Source organism: Vipera ursinii, assembly GCF_947247035.1.
Source record: "Vipera ursinii genome assembly, chromosome: 10".
Classification (NCBI taxonomy): domain Eukaryota; kingdom Metazoa; phylum Chordata; class Lepidosauria; order Squamata; family Viperidae; genus Vipera; species Vipera ursinii.
Window position 1 is genome coordinate 7,561,122 of NC_139520.1, and position 17,383 is coordinate 7,578,504.

Sequence of the window (17,383 nt, forward strand, 5' to 3'; positions counted from 1 at the left end):
CAGTGTTGCTTTCTTTTGGAGTGGAGGGGGGGGGGGAAAGATATTAAACTGACCAAAAAACAACAACGGAGGTTATCCGTGGCAATAGTAACGATGTTGACATTGAAGGAACAGAAAAAGAAAAGAAAAAAAGTGACCTGGAAAATTAAATCATATGCAGGTCTGTCCTGAAAGTTTAGACTAAATTGCTCGCAAGCCACGGGTTTCTTGCAAACAGACCTACAAAATCCTGGCTTATCAGTGGTATTAACCATTCAGGGTTGCAAAGCAAGTATGATTTTATCTTTCCTTTGTGATTGAATCATTTTTTTGGCCATCCACTATGAATGAGAGGTCTGGACATTCACGGTGTTTTCATAAACTCTAAATAAGAGGATCAGAGTTCAGATTATACACATTTTTCACACACCCAGTGAGAAGCCTAAAATCCTCTTAACAGTCTGATAGATTTTATACCTTCAAAAACGGCTTATTAGTTGAAAAATCTGCTATTTAAGGAAAAAGAGGGGAAATGTAAGGTCATTTAAAACCAAAGGGGAAAGATATATTTTATTAGTTTTTGTTTTTTTAGAAAATAAAATACAAGGGCACGATTCTCCTTATGGGTGAGATGGAGCGGCATATAAATTTTAAGAAATAAATAAAACATGACAGGTAGTTCTCGACTTACAACCATTTGTTTAGCAACCATTTGAAGTTACAAGGGCACTGGGGGGAAAATGACTTACAACCAATCCGTGCACTTATGAACATCACGGTCACAGGATCAAAATTTGGGCTCTTTGCACCCGACAAGTATTTAACACGGTTGATTGTTCTGGGGAACACGTGTTCGCCATGTGTGACATTCCCAGCTGACTTCCAAAAAGCAGTGGGGGAAAGCCAGATTTATTTAACTTCCATGCGATTCGCTTAACAATGGCAGTGATTTGCCTACCGGTCATTGCAAAAAGAGGTTGTAAAATAAGCCACAACTCATTTAACAACTGTTTTGCTTAGCAGTGGAAATTCTGGTGCCAATTTCTGGTAGTGAGATGAGGACTAGCTGTGTAAGAACATGCTTTAAAAATTTGCAATTCCCCAAGTTTCTCTTTTGTCCTCATTTCTTCCCTCTAAGAATCAAGAGGGTCTCTTTTTTGGGCTGCAGTTTTGCTAGTGCTATAAACGGATCAGTTTTAAATCCACTATAAATAAATGTCAGCTTTTGCCAACTTTCAGTAGCTGGGTTTGGAAGCCTTTCTGCTTTGTACTGCCCTGAGATTGATGTTATTTTAACCAAGGGAAGACTTAATCTACAGAGGCTGCAGATTGTTATTGAAGACCGAGGATCTCTCGGGACAAATCAAGAAGGAACCATGAAATCTGTTGGGTTTACGTAGCCTTGTAAACAGTGTTTCTGGTTGCGTTGAGCATCAAAGAATGACAATTTGTGATTTGGCTTTTGCGATGGAAAGAGGAAAGGGAAAGGGAAGGGAAGGGAAGGGAAGGAAAGAAGGAGAGGAGAGGAGAAAAGGAGAGAATAAGAGAAGGGATGGAGAAGGGAACAAAAGGAAAATGAAGGAAAGAAAAGGAAAGGAAAGGAAAGGAAAGGAAAGGAAAGGAAAGGGAAGGGGAGGGAAGGGAAGGGAAGGGAAGGGAAGGGAAGGAAAGGAAAGGAAAGGAAAGGAAAGGGAAGGGGAGGGAAGGGAAGGGAAGGGAAGGAAAGGAAAGGAAAGGAAAGGAAAGGAAAGGAAAGGAAAGGAAAGGAAAGGAAAGGAAAGGAAAGGGAAGGGAAGGGAAGGGAAGGAAAAGAGAGGAGAGAATAAGAGAAGGGATGGAGAAGGGAACAAAAGGAAAGGAGAAGGAAAGGAAAATGAAGGAAAGGAAAGGGAAGGAAAAGAGAAGGAGAGAATAAGAGAAAGGATGGAGAAGGGAAGGGATGGAGAAGGGAACAAAAGGAAAGGAGAAGGAAAGGAAAATGAAGGAAAGGAAAGGGAAGGAAAAGAGAAGGAGAGAATAAGAGAAGGGATGGAGAAGGGAACAAAAGGAAAGGAGAAGGAAAGGAAAATGAAGGAAAGGAAAGGGAAGGAAAAGAGAAGGAGAGAATAAGAGAAGGGATGGAGAAGGGAAGGGATGGAGAAGGGAACAAAAGGAAAGGAGAAGGAAAGGAAAATAAAGAAGGAAAGGAAAGGGAAAGGAAAGGAAAGGAAAGGGAAGGGAAGGAAAGGAAAGGAAAGGAAAGACATGGGAGGGAGAGAGCGGGGAAGGAAGGAAGACCGTTTTGTCAACCTAAATCTTGTTTTAAAGTTTCCTTTACTGAAAGCTCAGAGTAACATTTACACTACAGGAATCGTTTTGCAGCTTTCTGAGATAGAGGAGATTATACTCCTCTGTTTGGAAATTGGCACAGTGGGGACCTTCGGATCCTCGCCTTGCCATTCCAGCAAGACACTTTTGAGCCCAGAAGCCGAACACTGGGGACCGCTAAAAGGATTACTCAGAATAGACAAAGTGGGCCGGTGCGCTTTGTGGGAACTGTTGCTTCTCTCCTCTGGCTGACAGGTGTCCCCGAAACGACTTGTTCGTCCATTTCCTTCCGAGTCAACATCAGCTGCCCAGCAGAGCCTCTGTGGCTGACTTGCTCCCTGTCTGCTTTATCGTCCCTCTCCAGGCCTGTCTCCTCCCGCCTACGCTGCTTTTCAGACGGCAGCCACCGCCGTGATCCCAGCAGAAGCTGCGATATACCCGTCGCAAGCCCTCTTGCCTCCAACCAGGACTCAACAAGCTTCAGCTGCGGCTGCGGCCGCAGCAGCTGCGGCCGCTGTCACCCCAACTGTCACCTACTACCCGGCTCAGGCAGCTCAACTTTATATGAACTACACAGCTTACTACCCCAGGTACTGTGGGAGGCTGACGCATATTGGTCTGAGCCAGTAGTTACGCTTTGGGACCGCCCCCCCCACTCCCCTCCCAAACTCGAGCAAAAATCTTGCAACTCATTTAGATCACTGAGCGTTTCAATCGTCATTTGGGGTTGGTTGGTTTGTTTTTTTTTAACGTTTCTAGTCCTCACAGTATTTGAAATGCATTTTTAAGATGCTTAACGTTTAAAGATCTGGAGGGATGAGGAGAACTGACGTTGTTGATCAAGTGCCAGACAGGATGAAGTTTTACCTCTGAAGAACGTGATCAAGGACAAAATGCTGTATAAATCTGAAGCTGGGTCCTCAGTTTCCTGGATTATTAACAGAATAACAGAGTTGGAAGGGACCTTGGGGTGGGGGGGTGGGGGGGAGGTCTTCTAGGCCAGGGGTAGGCCACCTTGGCTCTTTGATGACTCGTGGACTTCAACTCCCAGAATTCCTAAGCCAGCCATGCTGAAGGGAAAGGGAGAAGTTTCCAAGCTGAGCCAGGCTGGCTCAGGAATTCTGGGAGTTGAAGTCCACGAGTCAACAAAGAGCCAAGGTTGCCTACCCCTGATCTAGTCCAACCCCTTGCTCAAGAAGGAGAGCTTATATGATTTCTGACAAGTAGTTGTCCAGTGTTTTCTTAAAAGCCTCCAGTAATGGAGCACTTGTTCTCTGCTTGAAATCCAGCTAGTTTTTGGTCATTTTGACTAGTTTTTTTTTTCTGCGCCTCCGATCTCCTGGCAAATGTTGAAGCCCACCCTTCTGTATAACAGCCAACATGGCCAATGTGCAGGAGTTTGAATCCTCTTCCTTGCTTTATCTTTGGATCTGGGCAGGTAACAAACTTGTCAATAAATGCAAAAGCTAATCAAGATTGTCTGAGGATCTGGAGCTGGGATAAGCTTCAGCCTCAGGCTTGTTTGGGGGATACTTACGTGTCCTCAGCGGTCACCCTGCCCCAGTTCCAGCCCTTCCCAATCTTTTCTTCCACCCCCAAGACTGTTGGGCAGAGAAGGGATCTTCAGCTGGGTCTCTTCGCAAGGTTCTGTGACTGCCTTCCACAGCTGGTGCACGGTGGAGGAAAAGCTGAGTTGGGTTTAGGGAGTTTGCAGGCCACTGCTGCACGTTTGTCCTTGGGTTCTCCAAAGTCACTTTTCCACCTTCAAATCCAAGCTGCAACATAGCCCTGGGACATAATTTATTTTCACACGTTCCTATTTTGTCCTTCAAAGAGCAGAAAGTACGCTGAGAGGGCTTGCTGCAAGTTTAAGAAGGGAACGAGTGCTTTTAGTGTCATGAAAAGGTATTTAAAAAAAAAGCAGAGGTACAAAATTAGTACAGGCATGCCAAAGAAAATATCCAAGGTCTGTTTAGAAGCAAATGCTGGAACGCCATGTATGTGAGGTCATCATTGGAACGGTGAGCCCAACTCACCCCAGCCAAATGCCCTCAGATTATGTTGGCTGCAGTTCCCAAACTTAGTAAGCATCTTAGCTTTGTCTGCTTGTGGGGCTCACCAGAGTGGAATCAATTAATCACGAAAGGATTTTGTGGGAAGTTCTCAAATTCCACTGGGCTTGTGGATTTTGGGACACCCAGAATTCTCCAGGCCACTTGGAGTTCACTGAGAATTCTGGGAGTTGAGGTCCACCCATCTGGTGGCACCCATGTTGGAAAAGTGGACATATATGTTTCACTGGAAGATAGTAGTAATGGGTGTGAACTAATTGTTGCATTGTTTTTTCACTCTTGGTGGCAACTTTTAAGATGTGTGGACTTCAGGTCTCAGAACGTGCTGGCTGGTATTATTGGAAGTACTGGGCTGGTCTAATCTAACTGGAGCAGCTTTAGAGGAGGATTTTGATGGCCAAGTTGGAGCAATGGATTTGCAATGACTTCTACAGTTCAACTTGCTCGGTTTTCTTTGCAAGCAAACGGCTCTTGGAATCATCTGTTCAGTTCCCGTGGATTTAGAAGAGGACTTATCAATCTTGGCAACTTTGAGATGTGCGGACCTTAACACCCAGCATTCCTCAGCCAGCGCTGGCTGGGGAATTCTGGGAGTTGAAACCCACACATCTTAAAGTTGACCCTTTAAGGTTAAGAGACATTGTGGAAGAGACTCAGTTCCCAAGTCTTCTGATCCAACTGACGTACCAATATGTGGGAAACAGCTCTTCGGTCACCATGTTCTGTTCCTCTTTCTTCAGCCCTCCAGTGTCTCCAACCACCGTTGGCTACATCACAGCTCCACAAGCCGCTGTTGCAGCTGCTGCCTCAGCTTCCCACACTCCGATGCTCCCTCAGGCAGGCGCTCTTGTCCGGATGCAAGGATTGCCCTACAATACAGGAATGAAGGAAATTCTCAGCTTCTTCCAAGGGTATCAGGTTAGTGCCAAGTCTTTGGTCTTGCTTCCCCTTTTCCTTGTAAGAAAGTCTGTCTGGGCAAGATGGCGTTTCCCAAATCTCATTCTTGAGAGAAGTTCAGAGGGTGCCGCGGCCTTTCTAAGAATTTCCAACATGAGAAAACGAAGACCTAATGTTAAATATTTGATGCGGCGGGTGTTTAAATGTACAGGTAGTCCTCGACTTACAATCACTTGTTTAGCGACCATTCAAAATTGAAATAACACTGAGAAAAGTGGCTTATGACCATTTTTCACACTTACAACTGTGGCAGAATCTTCAGGGTCACGTGATCGGAATTCAGACACTTGATTCATATTTATGACGGTCACAGTGTCCCGCGGTCACGTGATCCCCTTTTGTGACCTCCTGACAAACAAAGTCAATGGGGAAGCCAGATTCGCTTAACAACCGCAATTACTAACTTGACAACTGCAGTGATTCACTTAACAACTATAGCAAGGAAGGTCATAAAAGAGGGCAAAATCCAACTGTCTCACTTAGCGACAAATTTCAGGTTCAGTCGTGGTCATAAGTCAAGGACTATCTGTATCACCGAGTTAACAGGACCCATGAAACTTTTGTTTTTAGTGAAAGGGTGATAGGGCGAGGTGTCTGTTGTTGAAGAATGACTGTTGAATTAGAGACTATGCCGTTGGTGTGATGTTGTCATCACCCAGGTGACAGAGATTGGGTTTGGGCCTCGTTTGACACCACTTTTGCAATGACTTTATTGCCCAAATGATGCCTTTTGTCCATTTCCATCCCTTCAATTGCCAGGGACGTTTCATCCCCTTAATGCAAAGTCTGTCCCAACAAGATCTGGCAGAATAAGGTTTCACTCTACAATATATATGAACTCGGGTGTAGTCCAATAAAGTGGTATAATAAGCAAAGAAGGCAACCTTTTCTTTTAAAAAATCACTGTTTTTTTAAGGTTCTGGGTCATTTTATCTTCAAAATGACCTTTAAAACTCTGGTTTTTGATTCTTGACAGATTACTTTTTTCTCTTGGGGATACAATATGCATTTGTGTCCTTGCCTCTAACTAATTCTTGTTACAGTAGCAGTTTAACAGAGTTGGGAGGGACCTTGGAGGTCTTCTAGTCCAACCCGCTGCCCAAGCAGGAGACCCTATACCACTCCAGACAAATGGCTGGCCAATCTCTTCTTTAAAAAATCAGTGCAAAGAAGGCAAGTTAAAGTACCACGAAAAGCCCACTTTGCACACTGGGTCACTCAAACAACCTGCGGGGGACCCCCCCCACCCCCACAAAGAAAAGCTTTCAACTTTGTCCTGCGAGGCCTTAAATCCTACCCTGATACATCCTATACTATTTCAAATTGCATCCTATCCTGGTCTAGGCTGGAGAGAGAGAATCTCCAGTGAAGCCAGGGGATTGGGGGCTGATCATAACTGATGGAGCTGTGGGGTCCCTGGTGCCCTCTGAACTCGGTTGTTTCCTTGCAGACATTTCCTGACTCAACTACTGGCAGGTAACACAATCAGTGCCAGAAAGGGATGGGTTTTGCTCGCTGTTTATAGACAAGTGTCTTGCCCTGCCAATATTGGGGGGGGGTTATCATCCAAGACCACTCCCACCAACACTGGAAGGGCAAATCACTTGTACATAAATAGAGAGCAAACCCTATTCCCTTCTGGCACTGATTATGTTACCTAGCTGGGTCAGGAAATGTCTGTAACACCCCCCCCCCCCAAGCTCAGACAACCCCAGGGACTCACAGTTCAACCATGAGCTGACAAATATGATCTTCATTTGCTGGAGCAGCAGAGAAAGTAATGGCGGCTATTTCACTTTCCTGCTGTTGCTTTATTCCTAGACCTACTTCCTTCTCTGCCTTCCTTACACATACACACACACACACCTCTACCCACTCATGGCTGCTAAATATGCCCCGTCCTTATTGGACTCGATGAGTGGGTTAAAGCTTTTTTCAAGCAATATTTTTACAAAGTTTGGGACTCTTTCCTAAGTTTTCAATAACCCTCGTTTTGGGTACAGAATGGCCCATGTTGAGATTGAGCCCACCACTTGTGCATCACACACACACACACACACCACACACACACACACGTGTGCGTGTTTGCGTGCGTGCGTTTGTGTTCAGCAAATATGACAGTCACGCGTGGAAAGGGGACTTACCCTACTGGACAAAGACTAACTCCTTGCATTACTTTGGGACTTGACTTGGTGAAATGTATCTTGGCGTCTGCTTCGTCTCCCCCCTCCTCTGAACAAGGACAAAACTATGCAGGAGTTTTGGAGATTGCTTTCTCCTCTTGGCAACCTTTAAATGTGTCAGGGCTGCAACTCCAGTTTTTCCCACAGGAATTCTGGGAAATGCAGCCTCAGCACCTCTGGAGGCTGACAGAAAAGTCACGTTCCCCTGACAGCCTTTCCTCTTGAGAGTCGTTTATGTCCTACTTGAAGGTGCCCCCTGGTGGCAGACGCTGGTATTTACTGGCGAGGCATCTTTGCTCATGGCAAGAAACAGCTCTTACTATCCAAAAGGGTTTCAAGGTGCCTTCAAACATCTCTCTGCCTGTTCCAAGTTGAGGTTGCAACCTGGTCTTGTGGTGGGTTTTCCCTGCGTGAAAAAACAGTACGAGAATCGACCTTAGAGACCTTAAAAACATAGCTACCTTGACCAATAGGTGACGCTGTCCCTCTCATAACACTAGCACTTAGTCTTATATACCGCTTCAGAGTGCTTTACAGCCCTCTCTAAGCGGTTTACAAAGTCAGCATATCGCCACCACCCCCCCCCCAACAATCTGGTTCCTCATTTTACCGACCTCGGAAGGATGGAAGGCTGAGTCAACCTTGAGCCATTGAGAATCGAACTGCCAAACTGCTGGCAGTCAGCAGAAATAGCCTGCAGTACTACATTCTAACCACTGTACCATCAGGACTCATAACCTTGTCGGTGGTGGCTACTAGTGGAAATGGAGGTAGTTGAGAGCCAGTAGGGTATAGTGGTGAAGGTGTTGGATTGTGCACCATGGATGGACATTGGCCCAGTCTCTCCCTCTCAGTCCCATAGCTAGAATGGTTCACTATGGAAGCTTCTTGAGGGATTTTGTATCAGCCCCTATATTGGTATGTGGGAATGACCATGGTAGACAGCAGGGATGGCAATTCCCTGCTCTTGGGAAAAGTTGAAACAGGTGCTGGAGAAGGGACATAGCTGCAACATGTTGCTGTACACTTGCCCTAAATCCCTTCCTTTGTGTTTTAGTCATTCTGCTCTCGGATCTAAAGTCCTTGTTCCTCATTTAATGGGTGAGGAACCCTGCTCCATTTTGCATTGCTTTTGAACAAGTTGTCGGTGGCTGATATTGCTGAGCGAGTGAGCAGGGAGAAGAAACAGGACTTTGGTTGGGGGTTCAACTGAGGGAGGGGAAGAGCCGTGACTGTGGCTGGTGATGATTACCCTCTGTGTGGATTAGAGCATTGCTTGTGTGCAGAGCTAGTTGAAGTAACCAGCCAAGGAAACACTCTCAAAACAAACACTTACGTTCTTCTGACCCCTTGTTGTTGTACCTCATTATCTGGATGGGCGTCAAGAAGGCAACAAACCAAGAACGACGTCAACAAAGGCAACTGTGTGAGTGGTGAGGTGATCTCAAGTCATCTGCCCCATGCAGTGGATCCCATTGTCCTGTGGGTTGTGTTGAAGAAGCTGCTAGACTGGGTCCGTGTGACTGACTCCTGTATGTCCATATCTCCTTTTCCTTGAAAATGGGTGGGGAGACTATGTTCATTCTAAGGTGTTTTTAATCTGTCTTTTTTCTTTTATCCCTAAATAGAAGGCAAATCTTGGTAGCACCTAATTTCCCTTCTCTCTCCTTTAGAGGTGTTCCTGGTTTCCCCCCCCCTTTTCTATTCCTTATAGACAAAAGCAATATTTCTTTTACTCTCTCATCCTCCCTTCCTCCTCTTCTAACGCATGGTGAAATAAGGCTACCAGGAAGTCGTCAAGCTAGATATTTTGTCTCCAGGGTAAGATTCCAGAGACTGGGAAATGCTTGAGAAGATGCTCTTGACTCCAGCTTTGATGTATTTATCGGACCATTATGGAAACAGTACCCTAGATTAAGGAGCCCTGGTTGAATCTAAGATTGGAATTCTTGTGTTCGTCATCATAAAATGCCTTGCCTCCGATGCAACAGGAAATCATGGTTTCTCAGTGAATGAGTTCTCCTGATTTCCTTCTCTGAAAGCATTTTGGATCCTGGCTTGTTCTTTTTCCACTTACCCTCCAGCCGCAGTTCCAGATCTCCGCTTCTTCTGAAACATAAATTTGCCAGAAGCTTAGGCAATACTGATCCTGTGTTGTGTTTTAGAGGCCAAGGCAATCATCTCCAGTCGGGGCAAGCGAAAGAATGCGATAATATGAAGCTCCTTGTAGCTGGTTGCCTTTGCTTCCAGTTGTCTAAAGCCCCCCTGGGTTCTGAACTTTTGTCACCATTCAGCAGGTGTGGGAGAACACGGGTGTGTGTGTGTGTTGATTTGGATGTGTGGTACTTTCCATTGGTTTTCCCATCTTTTTTTTTTTTTTTTGCTCTTCACACTTCTAGTTGCATATTCCCACGGCTTTTCTTAAGTCCTGGCTAAAGCCTGATGGACCAACCAACCACACCAAGATGGATCCGCTTGCTCCTATGAAGACATACCTTTTAACGAATGAGCTTTTTCACAGATTTTTCCTCCTCACCGCCCCACCCACCCACCCACCCCCGCCCCCAAAGTCAGGTCTAATCAATGGCCAACAGCTTGTTTTAATGCTTGCTGATTTCAGTGGCCAGTTCTCTCTGGAAATTTTGAAAGCTTATCCCAGGGGCTTTCAAACGTGGCCCTTTTATGACTTGTCCACGTAGGCACTTGGAGCTGAGCTCAGCTTGAAGGCTCTTGATTACCCCTCGCTTCCTTTTGCTGATGGAAACTTTCAACCCACCCACCCCCTTTAAAGAAAAATGGCAAATGTTTTTTTTTATTGAAAAGTTTTTCAATACATTTTATCTTTAACAACCCCTCCCCCCACCCCTACCCAACCCTTCCCGACCCTCCCCCCCTCCCCTTCCCCCCTCCCCGTCCCCGACTTCCCAGAGCTAAATACAAGGTATAAAAGTAACAATCATAAACAGCCATATGCTAACAACAATAAGCTATTAAGTCTATCGCATTCTAGCTCATATAAAATGACTACAAGCAATACTAATATCACATCAATACTTATGCAAATGCTAAATGAAACTTTTTAGTCCCATATTTATTCTGGATGTAATCAATCCATTTTTTCCACTCCGTAATATAACGTTGTTGCGAATGATCTTTCAAGTACGCCGATATCTTTGCCATTTCCGCCAGGTGAAAAATGGCAAATGTTGATGGGGAGAAAGGTTCAAGACCCCTCCCCCCCATGTTCCTTCTCTTGCTGATCTTGTGTATCACACTTGTACTGTAGTATGCTCCTGACGACTACAATGGCCTCATTCAGCTGAACGACCAAGCAAGGAGCGTGTTACAAGCATCGAAAGACTGGGTTTGCTTGTAAGTGTTGTAACCACCAGAGAAGGTAAGCTTGGATTGGCCGAAGCGGAGCTCTTTGGTGGTGAATGGAAATGATTCTGCGGGGAGATGATTTTTTTTTTGTTTCCTTTTCCTTTTCTTTCAAAAAAAAAAAAAGAAAGATAAGAAAGGAAAAATAAAACCCCAAACCAACCAATCACGTTTCATCCTCGCTTCCTAGCTCGTGATGGGATTTTGCTTGCTAACACTTCCTTGCTTGGGCACCTTGCATGGCTCCACTAACCCAACGGTGATGTTGATCGTCTCAATCTGTTTGTGCTTCGGGATGAACATTTAAGAAAAAGGGGTCTTCAAACCTGGGCCTTTTATGACTTTGTGGACTTCAACAAGCAGAATTCCTCAGCCAGCTTGTCCACGAGTGATAAAAGGGCCAGGTTTGAAGAGCCCTGATTTAGGAGAATGTTGGGAGGTTGGACTTTTTGAAGTTTGCGTGGCATTCTCATTCTGGGTTTTTGGGTTGTTGTTTTTTTTAAAATGAGGGTTCCTTCCTGCAGCCGTCACCTACCAGTTTAGGAAGGATATTGTCTGACTAGTTAAGACTTGGGGGGTTTATTCGGTTAGGTTTGGAATCTGCTTCATGTAGTCTAGCTGCTGACTAGTCAAGTGGGTGAGGTAGAAGTATTGGTGGCCCTCAGCTTCTTCAAAAGAATGAGCCAAGCATTTGGAGTCCGCTGCCTAAAACACACTGGGATGTTTCTGTAGAAAACTGACATCTTTAGACGAGTTCTTTGACGACTGTTAAAATTTCCACTAGTGTTCTGCCCTTCAGACCCACAGCAACAGGTGCTCATGGTAGACACAATGCTAAACGTGTGGGGACGTGCATCAAATTCCCCCCCCCCTGCATTTCCAAAGCAGCTATCATAAAGAGATGTTGTTTTTATTGCTCTTTTTTTAATCCAGGGTTAGCTCCATGGAACAGCCATGAGCAGTGTCCAACCTAGGAAATTAATCTTTTTTGGCTTGGGGAAGACCATGCTTGCATGCCTATCCTTGTGGGCTATTTGAAAGAAACAGGCCAGGCTACATTTAAGATATCTGAGCATCCGTATTTGCAGTTATTTATATAATAAATAAGGGACGCAGTGGCTCAGTGGGTTAGGACGCTGAGCTTGCCGATCAGAAGGTCGGCAGTTTGGCGGGTCGAATCCCGAATGCCGCGTAGCAGAGTGAGCGCCTGTTACTCGTCCCAGCTTCTGCCAACCTAGCAGTTCGAAAGCACGTAAAAAAAATGCAAGTAGAAAAATAGGGACTACTACGGTGGGAAGGTAACACCGTTCTGTGCGCCTTTGGCGTCTAGTCATGCCGACCACATGACCACGGAGACGTCCTTGGACAAGCGCTGGCTCTTCGGCTTTGAAACAGAGATGAGCACCGGCCCCTAGAGTCAGAAACGACTAGCACACATGTGCGGGGGAACCTTTACCTTTACCTTTACCTATATAATAAATGAACTTACCATGGTTTGTTTTCCTTATTGTATAGCACAGTGCTTCTCAATTTGGCAACTTTAAGAGGTGTGGACATAATTAATTCCCAGAATTCCCAAGCCAGAATCAAATTCCACACATCTTAAAGTAAACTAAGGTTGAAAAATATTGCTCTAGCTTGTCAAATTGATCTTGGAACATTCAGAGTCACGTAAGTATGGATTAAAGTGGTACTTTTCTTAAATAACTTCAGACTCAGCTCGCCTGCCAAAGTGGACAAGCCATCTTCACAATACAGGAACAGCGTTTAGCACATTTACCATGAAACCCAGGTTTGGGGGTTAGCTTTTGGTTCAGTGTCTTTCCACAAACTTAGGAAAAGGGTTTAATTTCTTAGGCAGATTAAATACAGGACGTGCAGGACTGCAGCCATTGTCTCATAGGATCCTCTCCGATATGCTGATTTCAGTTCTGGGGAGATTTCCATTGAGACCCCAAAGGGGCCTTTCTGCTTTTGCGTTTTGCTAAGTAACTGTGCCTTACAATTGACCTACTTCCCTGAAAATAATATTGCATTACAGATAATCCTCAACTTACGACAACAGTTAGGACCAGAATTTTCATTGCTAAGTGAGTTGCACCCAATTTTAACAACCTTTTTCTTTTGCCATGGTTGTAAGTGAATCATATAGTCACTAAGCAAATCCAGCTTCCCCATCTCTCGATTTTGCTTGTTGGAAGCCAGCTGGGAGGGTTGTAAATGGCAATCACACACACACACACACACACACACACACACACACACACACACACACACGCTACAATCCTTGAGAATACATGGCCGTTGAGAAACGCCTGAATTTTGACCACGATTGTGGGGTGGCTGCGATGGTCATAAGTGCAAGGACCGGTCGCAAATCCCTTTTTTCAATGCTGTTGAAACAGTCAGTAAATCAATGGTCGTACGTAGAGGACTACCTGTATTTCCCCCAAATTGTTGGTTTAAATGGCAGAGGTTATCTTAAGTTTGCTGAGAGTATAACAATGAAAACTACCTTTTGGTCTAACATTTCTTTTTGGGCAGGATGGATTATACGAAATCAGCCTCTTTCCTTCCTAAATGTGATGCTTTTACTGTTGAATCTCTTCTATGCCCTTCTTAGTGTTTGCTATTTGGTGTGTGTGTGTGCGTGTGTGTGTGATTTAAAGTGTGTGACTAAAGATTACCAACTAGATCTCCCAGACAAGCAATTCTAGAAATTAAAGATCAGTATAGAAAGGAAGGCTATCAATGAAATTGAGAGTTCCTTGATGCTCTCAATTTGATGTTCCTTGAAGCTTAAGTTTTTTTTCTTGCAGACGTTTCATTACCCAACTAGGTAACATCATCAGTACCAGTGAGTTAGTGGGGTAATGAAACATCTGCAAGAAAATCCTGAGCTGCAAATATTCTTCTCCATCAGTATATGAAATTATAATCTGAAAGGGGCTGTCAGAATTAACAGGGCTGGAAGCGGACAAAGCCGTGGCTTGTCCAAGTCCGTTGGACTTGGGCATTTTATGGCCCCACCCCACATCCGACCCTTTGGCAGTCCCTCTCTGGCCTACTACATGAAGTCAGTTGGAAATCACATGTAAATAACTACATGCCATGCACACAATAGAATTCAACTGCTTTATTTTAAGTCAACTGCTATTTCCCCCCCCCCCCCCAATTTACGTAAGCGTGTGCATGCACGCCTACACACCTTCACAGCCCCGTTGGCTTGGCTGTCTGCAACAGTCCTATGTGGCCAGTTGGGAAAATGAATTACCCATGCCTGCTCTGGATTAAAGATCTGGCAGGTCAACCTGATAAGATTCCACCCTCAGGTATGGGATGCAGGAAGGTTTTTGCAGCTCTTCTCAGGACATCCATGTTAATCCAGAGAGGAGACCACCTATTTTCCAGGTTAACTTCAGCTCCGTCATGTTTAATAGGCTCTTAGTTCACACGGTGTCATCGGTCCCGAATAAGTGTCTGTCAACTTCTCAGCCTCCAGTGGGGAAGAGGGGCCGAGATGACACACACACCCCCCTTGGCTCCGTCTCCTCCACCTGCGCCCGGCTGCCCTTTTGATCCTCTTCCCTCCGTTGTTGCAGCTCCACGCGGACTCCGTCCTTCCGCTTTTCAACTTCAGCGGTCAGCCTAGCGGAGAAGCTCTGGTTACTTTCCCCAGCCTGGACTCGGCCAAGAAAGCTGTGTCTGAGCGAAACGGAAGCCTCTTGGGGGGCCACTGTGTGGACCTCTGCCTTATCTAGACCTCCCCCCGCCCCCGTGGATCCAAGTGTGGGGAACAAGAACAAACCTCCTCTTTCCTCTTCAAAGCAGCCATGTCTTCCCTGCCCTTTTTCTCCTCCTGGCCGACAAGAGCCCCAAACTCCTAAAGCAGATGAACCAGGGGAGAAGGAATGAGAGCTGTTCAATTGCTCAGATATTATCGAGAGAAACTCAGCTGAACTACTTAAAGGCTGTAGACTTTAGGCTGTTTTTTTTGTTTGTTTGTTTTATATATAAAATACAAATACAGAAAAACCATTTTGCATTCGCCATTTGGAGAGAAAAAAATGTTTTCTTTGAAAGTACAAACTTGCCAAACCTCTTTCTCTTATTTGGAGCAGAAGGGAATTCCATCTCATCAAAAGAGAAGAATCTTTTGTTTTTTTGTTCGTTCGTTCCCGTAAAAGGGGTCAGATCAAATTATATTTTCCTGTTCCCTTTCCTTACTTAAAAAGAGAAGAAAAAAAATGTTATGTCCAAATGAAATGACAGAATAAGCTTTTCAGTTGAAAGGTGTCGAATTGAATTATGTTTTCCCGCTCCCTTTTCTTAAAAGGAAAAAAAAATGTTATGTCCAAATGAAATGAGAAAATAAGCTTTTCAGTTTTTCTTTTAATTTGTGTTTTGTGAGGTAGAACCTAAGTAAGTAAAGCCATATCTAATTTTCAAACTGCCAACCCGTAAACTAAACAAAGGTAGAATCTTAGTAGGACAATGACAGCACATAAACACTGAGGACTAGTTAAATTATATATGTTGTTTTATTTAAACATCATAATGCTCAGATACTGTATTTTGTTTTTGCTCTAGTTCACATGCATGCCATTTGTTTACAATATTCATTTGTATATTATGACACAGCAAAGAAGTTGAAATCTAAGTCTAATTAGTGCATGTTTTTTTTTTAAAAAAATGTACGTATATACATGTTCAAAGAACATAGTTTTATGTTGTGTAGTGTGTGCCGAAACATCTGTTGTACAAGCACTAAATAATTTTGGTTTTAACTGTGCCTTGATCAGGATTCTTTCGAAATGTGCAATAACAACGGAGGAAACCAGACTGAGTCAGATTGGACTCTTGAGTACCTGTGAATGCAGGGATATTTTTTTTTGTTCGTTTGTTAAATAAACAACTCTCGAGTAGTACTTAAAAAGGAATCAGACCTGCCCTGGCCTTGAATTGGTGTATGCTTCTTTATATGATAAGAAATAAACGACGCTTGCAGGAAAATGGACTTGTCTCTTTAGCTTCTCATATAATTGAAGCCAGCGTTGCAAATCAGAACACATTTTGGGGTCCACTGGTAATTTAATTAGCACTCGGCATGTACAGAAGGTGCCGCACTGGCTATCGGTAACTGAATTCCAGCACAAAGTCTGTTTGAAAAAGAGCTTTTTCACACATACCATAGGCGGTTAAAACAATCGCCAAACTAATCTTTGGAGAGCCAATGGTGGTTAAGGAATCAGGTTAGAAATCAGGAGATGGTGAGTTCTAGTCCTGCCTTTGCCATGAAAGCTGGCTGGATGACTTTAGGCCAATCACCAGGAGACGGTGAGTTCTAGTCCCGCCTTAGGCATGAAAGCTGGCTGGATGACTTTAGGCCAATCACCAGGAGACGGTGAGTTCTAGTCCCGCCTTAGGCATGAAAGCTGGCTGGATGACTTTAGGCCAATCACCAGGAGATGGTGAGTTCTAGTCCCGCCTTAGGCATGAAAGCTGGCTGGAAGACTTTAGGCCAATCACCAGGAGACGGTGAGTTCTAGTCCCGCCTTAGGCATGAAAGCTGGCTGGATGACTTTAGGCCAATCACCAGGAGACGGTGAGTTCTAGTCCCGCCTTAGGCATGAAAGCTGGCTGGATGACTTTAGGCCAATCACCAGGAGATGGTGAGTTCTAGTCCCAGCTTAGGCAGCAAAGCCAACTGAGTGACTTTGAGTTAATCACCAGGAGACAGTGAGTTCTACTCCCGCCTTAGGCAGGAAAGCTGGCTGGATGACTTGGGCCAATCACCAGGAGATGGTGAGTTCTAGTCCTGCCTTAGGCATGAAAGCTGGCTGGGTGGCTTTGGGCCAGCTTTAATTTAATCAAGACTAAATGTCATTAAATAGAATAGGTGCACACTCTTCATTGCAAAATAGTGTTTTCTATTTGACAAATTGCCCACACTCAGATGTTCAGTCCTCAGCTTGGGATCAGCTCTACTACACAACGGATACAAGCTACTGTTGCTTGAGGACCATCTGTTCTACCAACAGACCACTAGCTGACGGCATCTTCTATTTGAACAGAGTCCTGCCTTAGCCCATTGGAAAACGCAAGAATCTGAAGGCACCCAGTTCCCACCATGGTCTGTGAAGCAATTCTAGCTACTATCATTCTAGACCAGGGGTCGGCAACCTTGGCTCTTTTATGACTCGCGGACTTCAACTCCCAGAATTCCTGAGCCAGCATAGCTGGCTCAGGAATTCTGGGAGTTGAAGTCCGCGAGTCATAAAAGAGCCAAGGTTGCCGACCCCTGTTCTAGACCAAAGAGCATGCATCTATTTGCCAGGCAAATCTTAATGCAAAAAAAGCAGTAGGCAAACCTCAGCAGTGCCAACATCCACCATTAGATGTCTCCTTCATACTGGATCTCAGAAATACTGGTCTGATCTAACCTAAGTAGAGCAGATCTCTACAGGATTCTGGTAGACAGGTTGAAGCGATGGATTTGCAATG

General features: G+C 44.7%; 1 protein-coding gene across 1 annotated transcript in view; it reads left to right on the plus strand.

Moving 5' to 3' along the window:
- Positions 1-14,694, plus strand: part of ESRP2 (epithelial splicing regulatory protein 2) — a 57,259-nt gene extending 42,565 nt beyond the window's left edge. The window contains exons 14-17 of the mRNA XM_083370466.1: positions 2,651-2,876; positions 5,099-5,276; positions 10,785-10,895; positions 14,482-14,694. Of these exons, the coding sequence (XP_083226592.1) occupies positions 2,651-2,876; positions 5,099-5,276; positions 10,785-10,874 (494 nt within the window). The 3' untranslated portion in view covers positions 10,875-10,895; positions 14,482-14,694. The remainder of the gene's footprint in view (positions 1-2,650; positions 2,877-5,098; positions 5,277-10,784; positions 10,896-14,481) is intronic.
- The last annotated feature ends 2,689 nt before the right edge of the window (positions 14,695-17,383 follow it).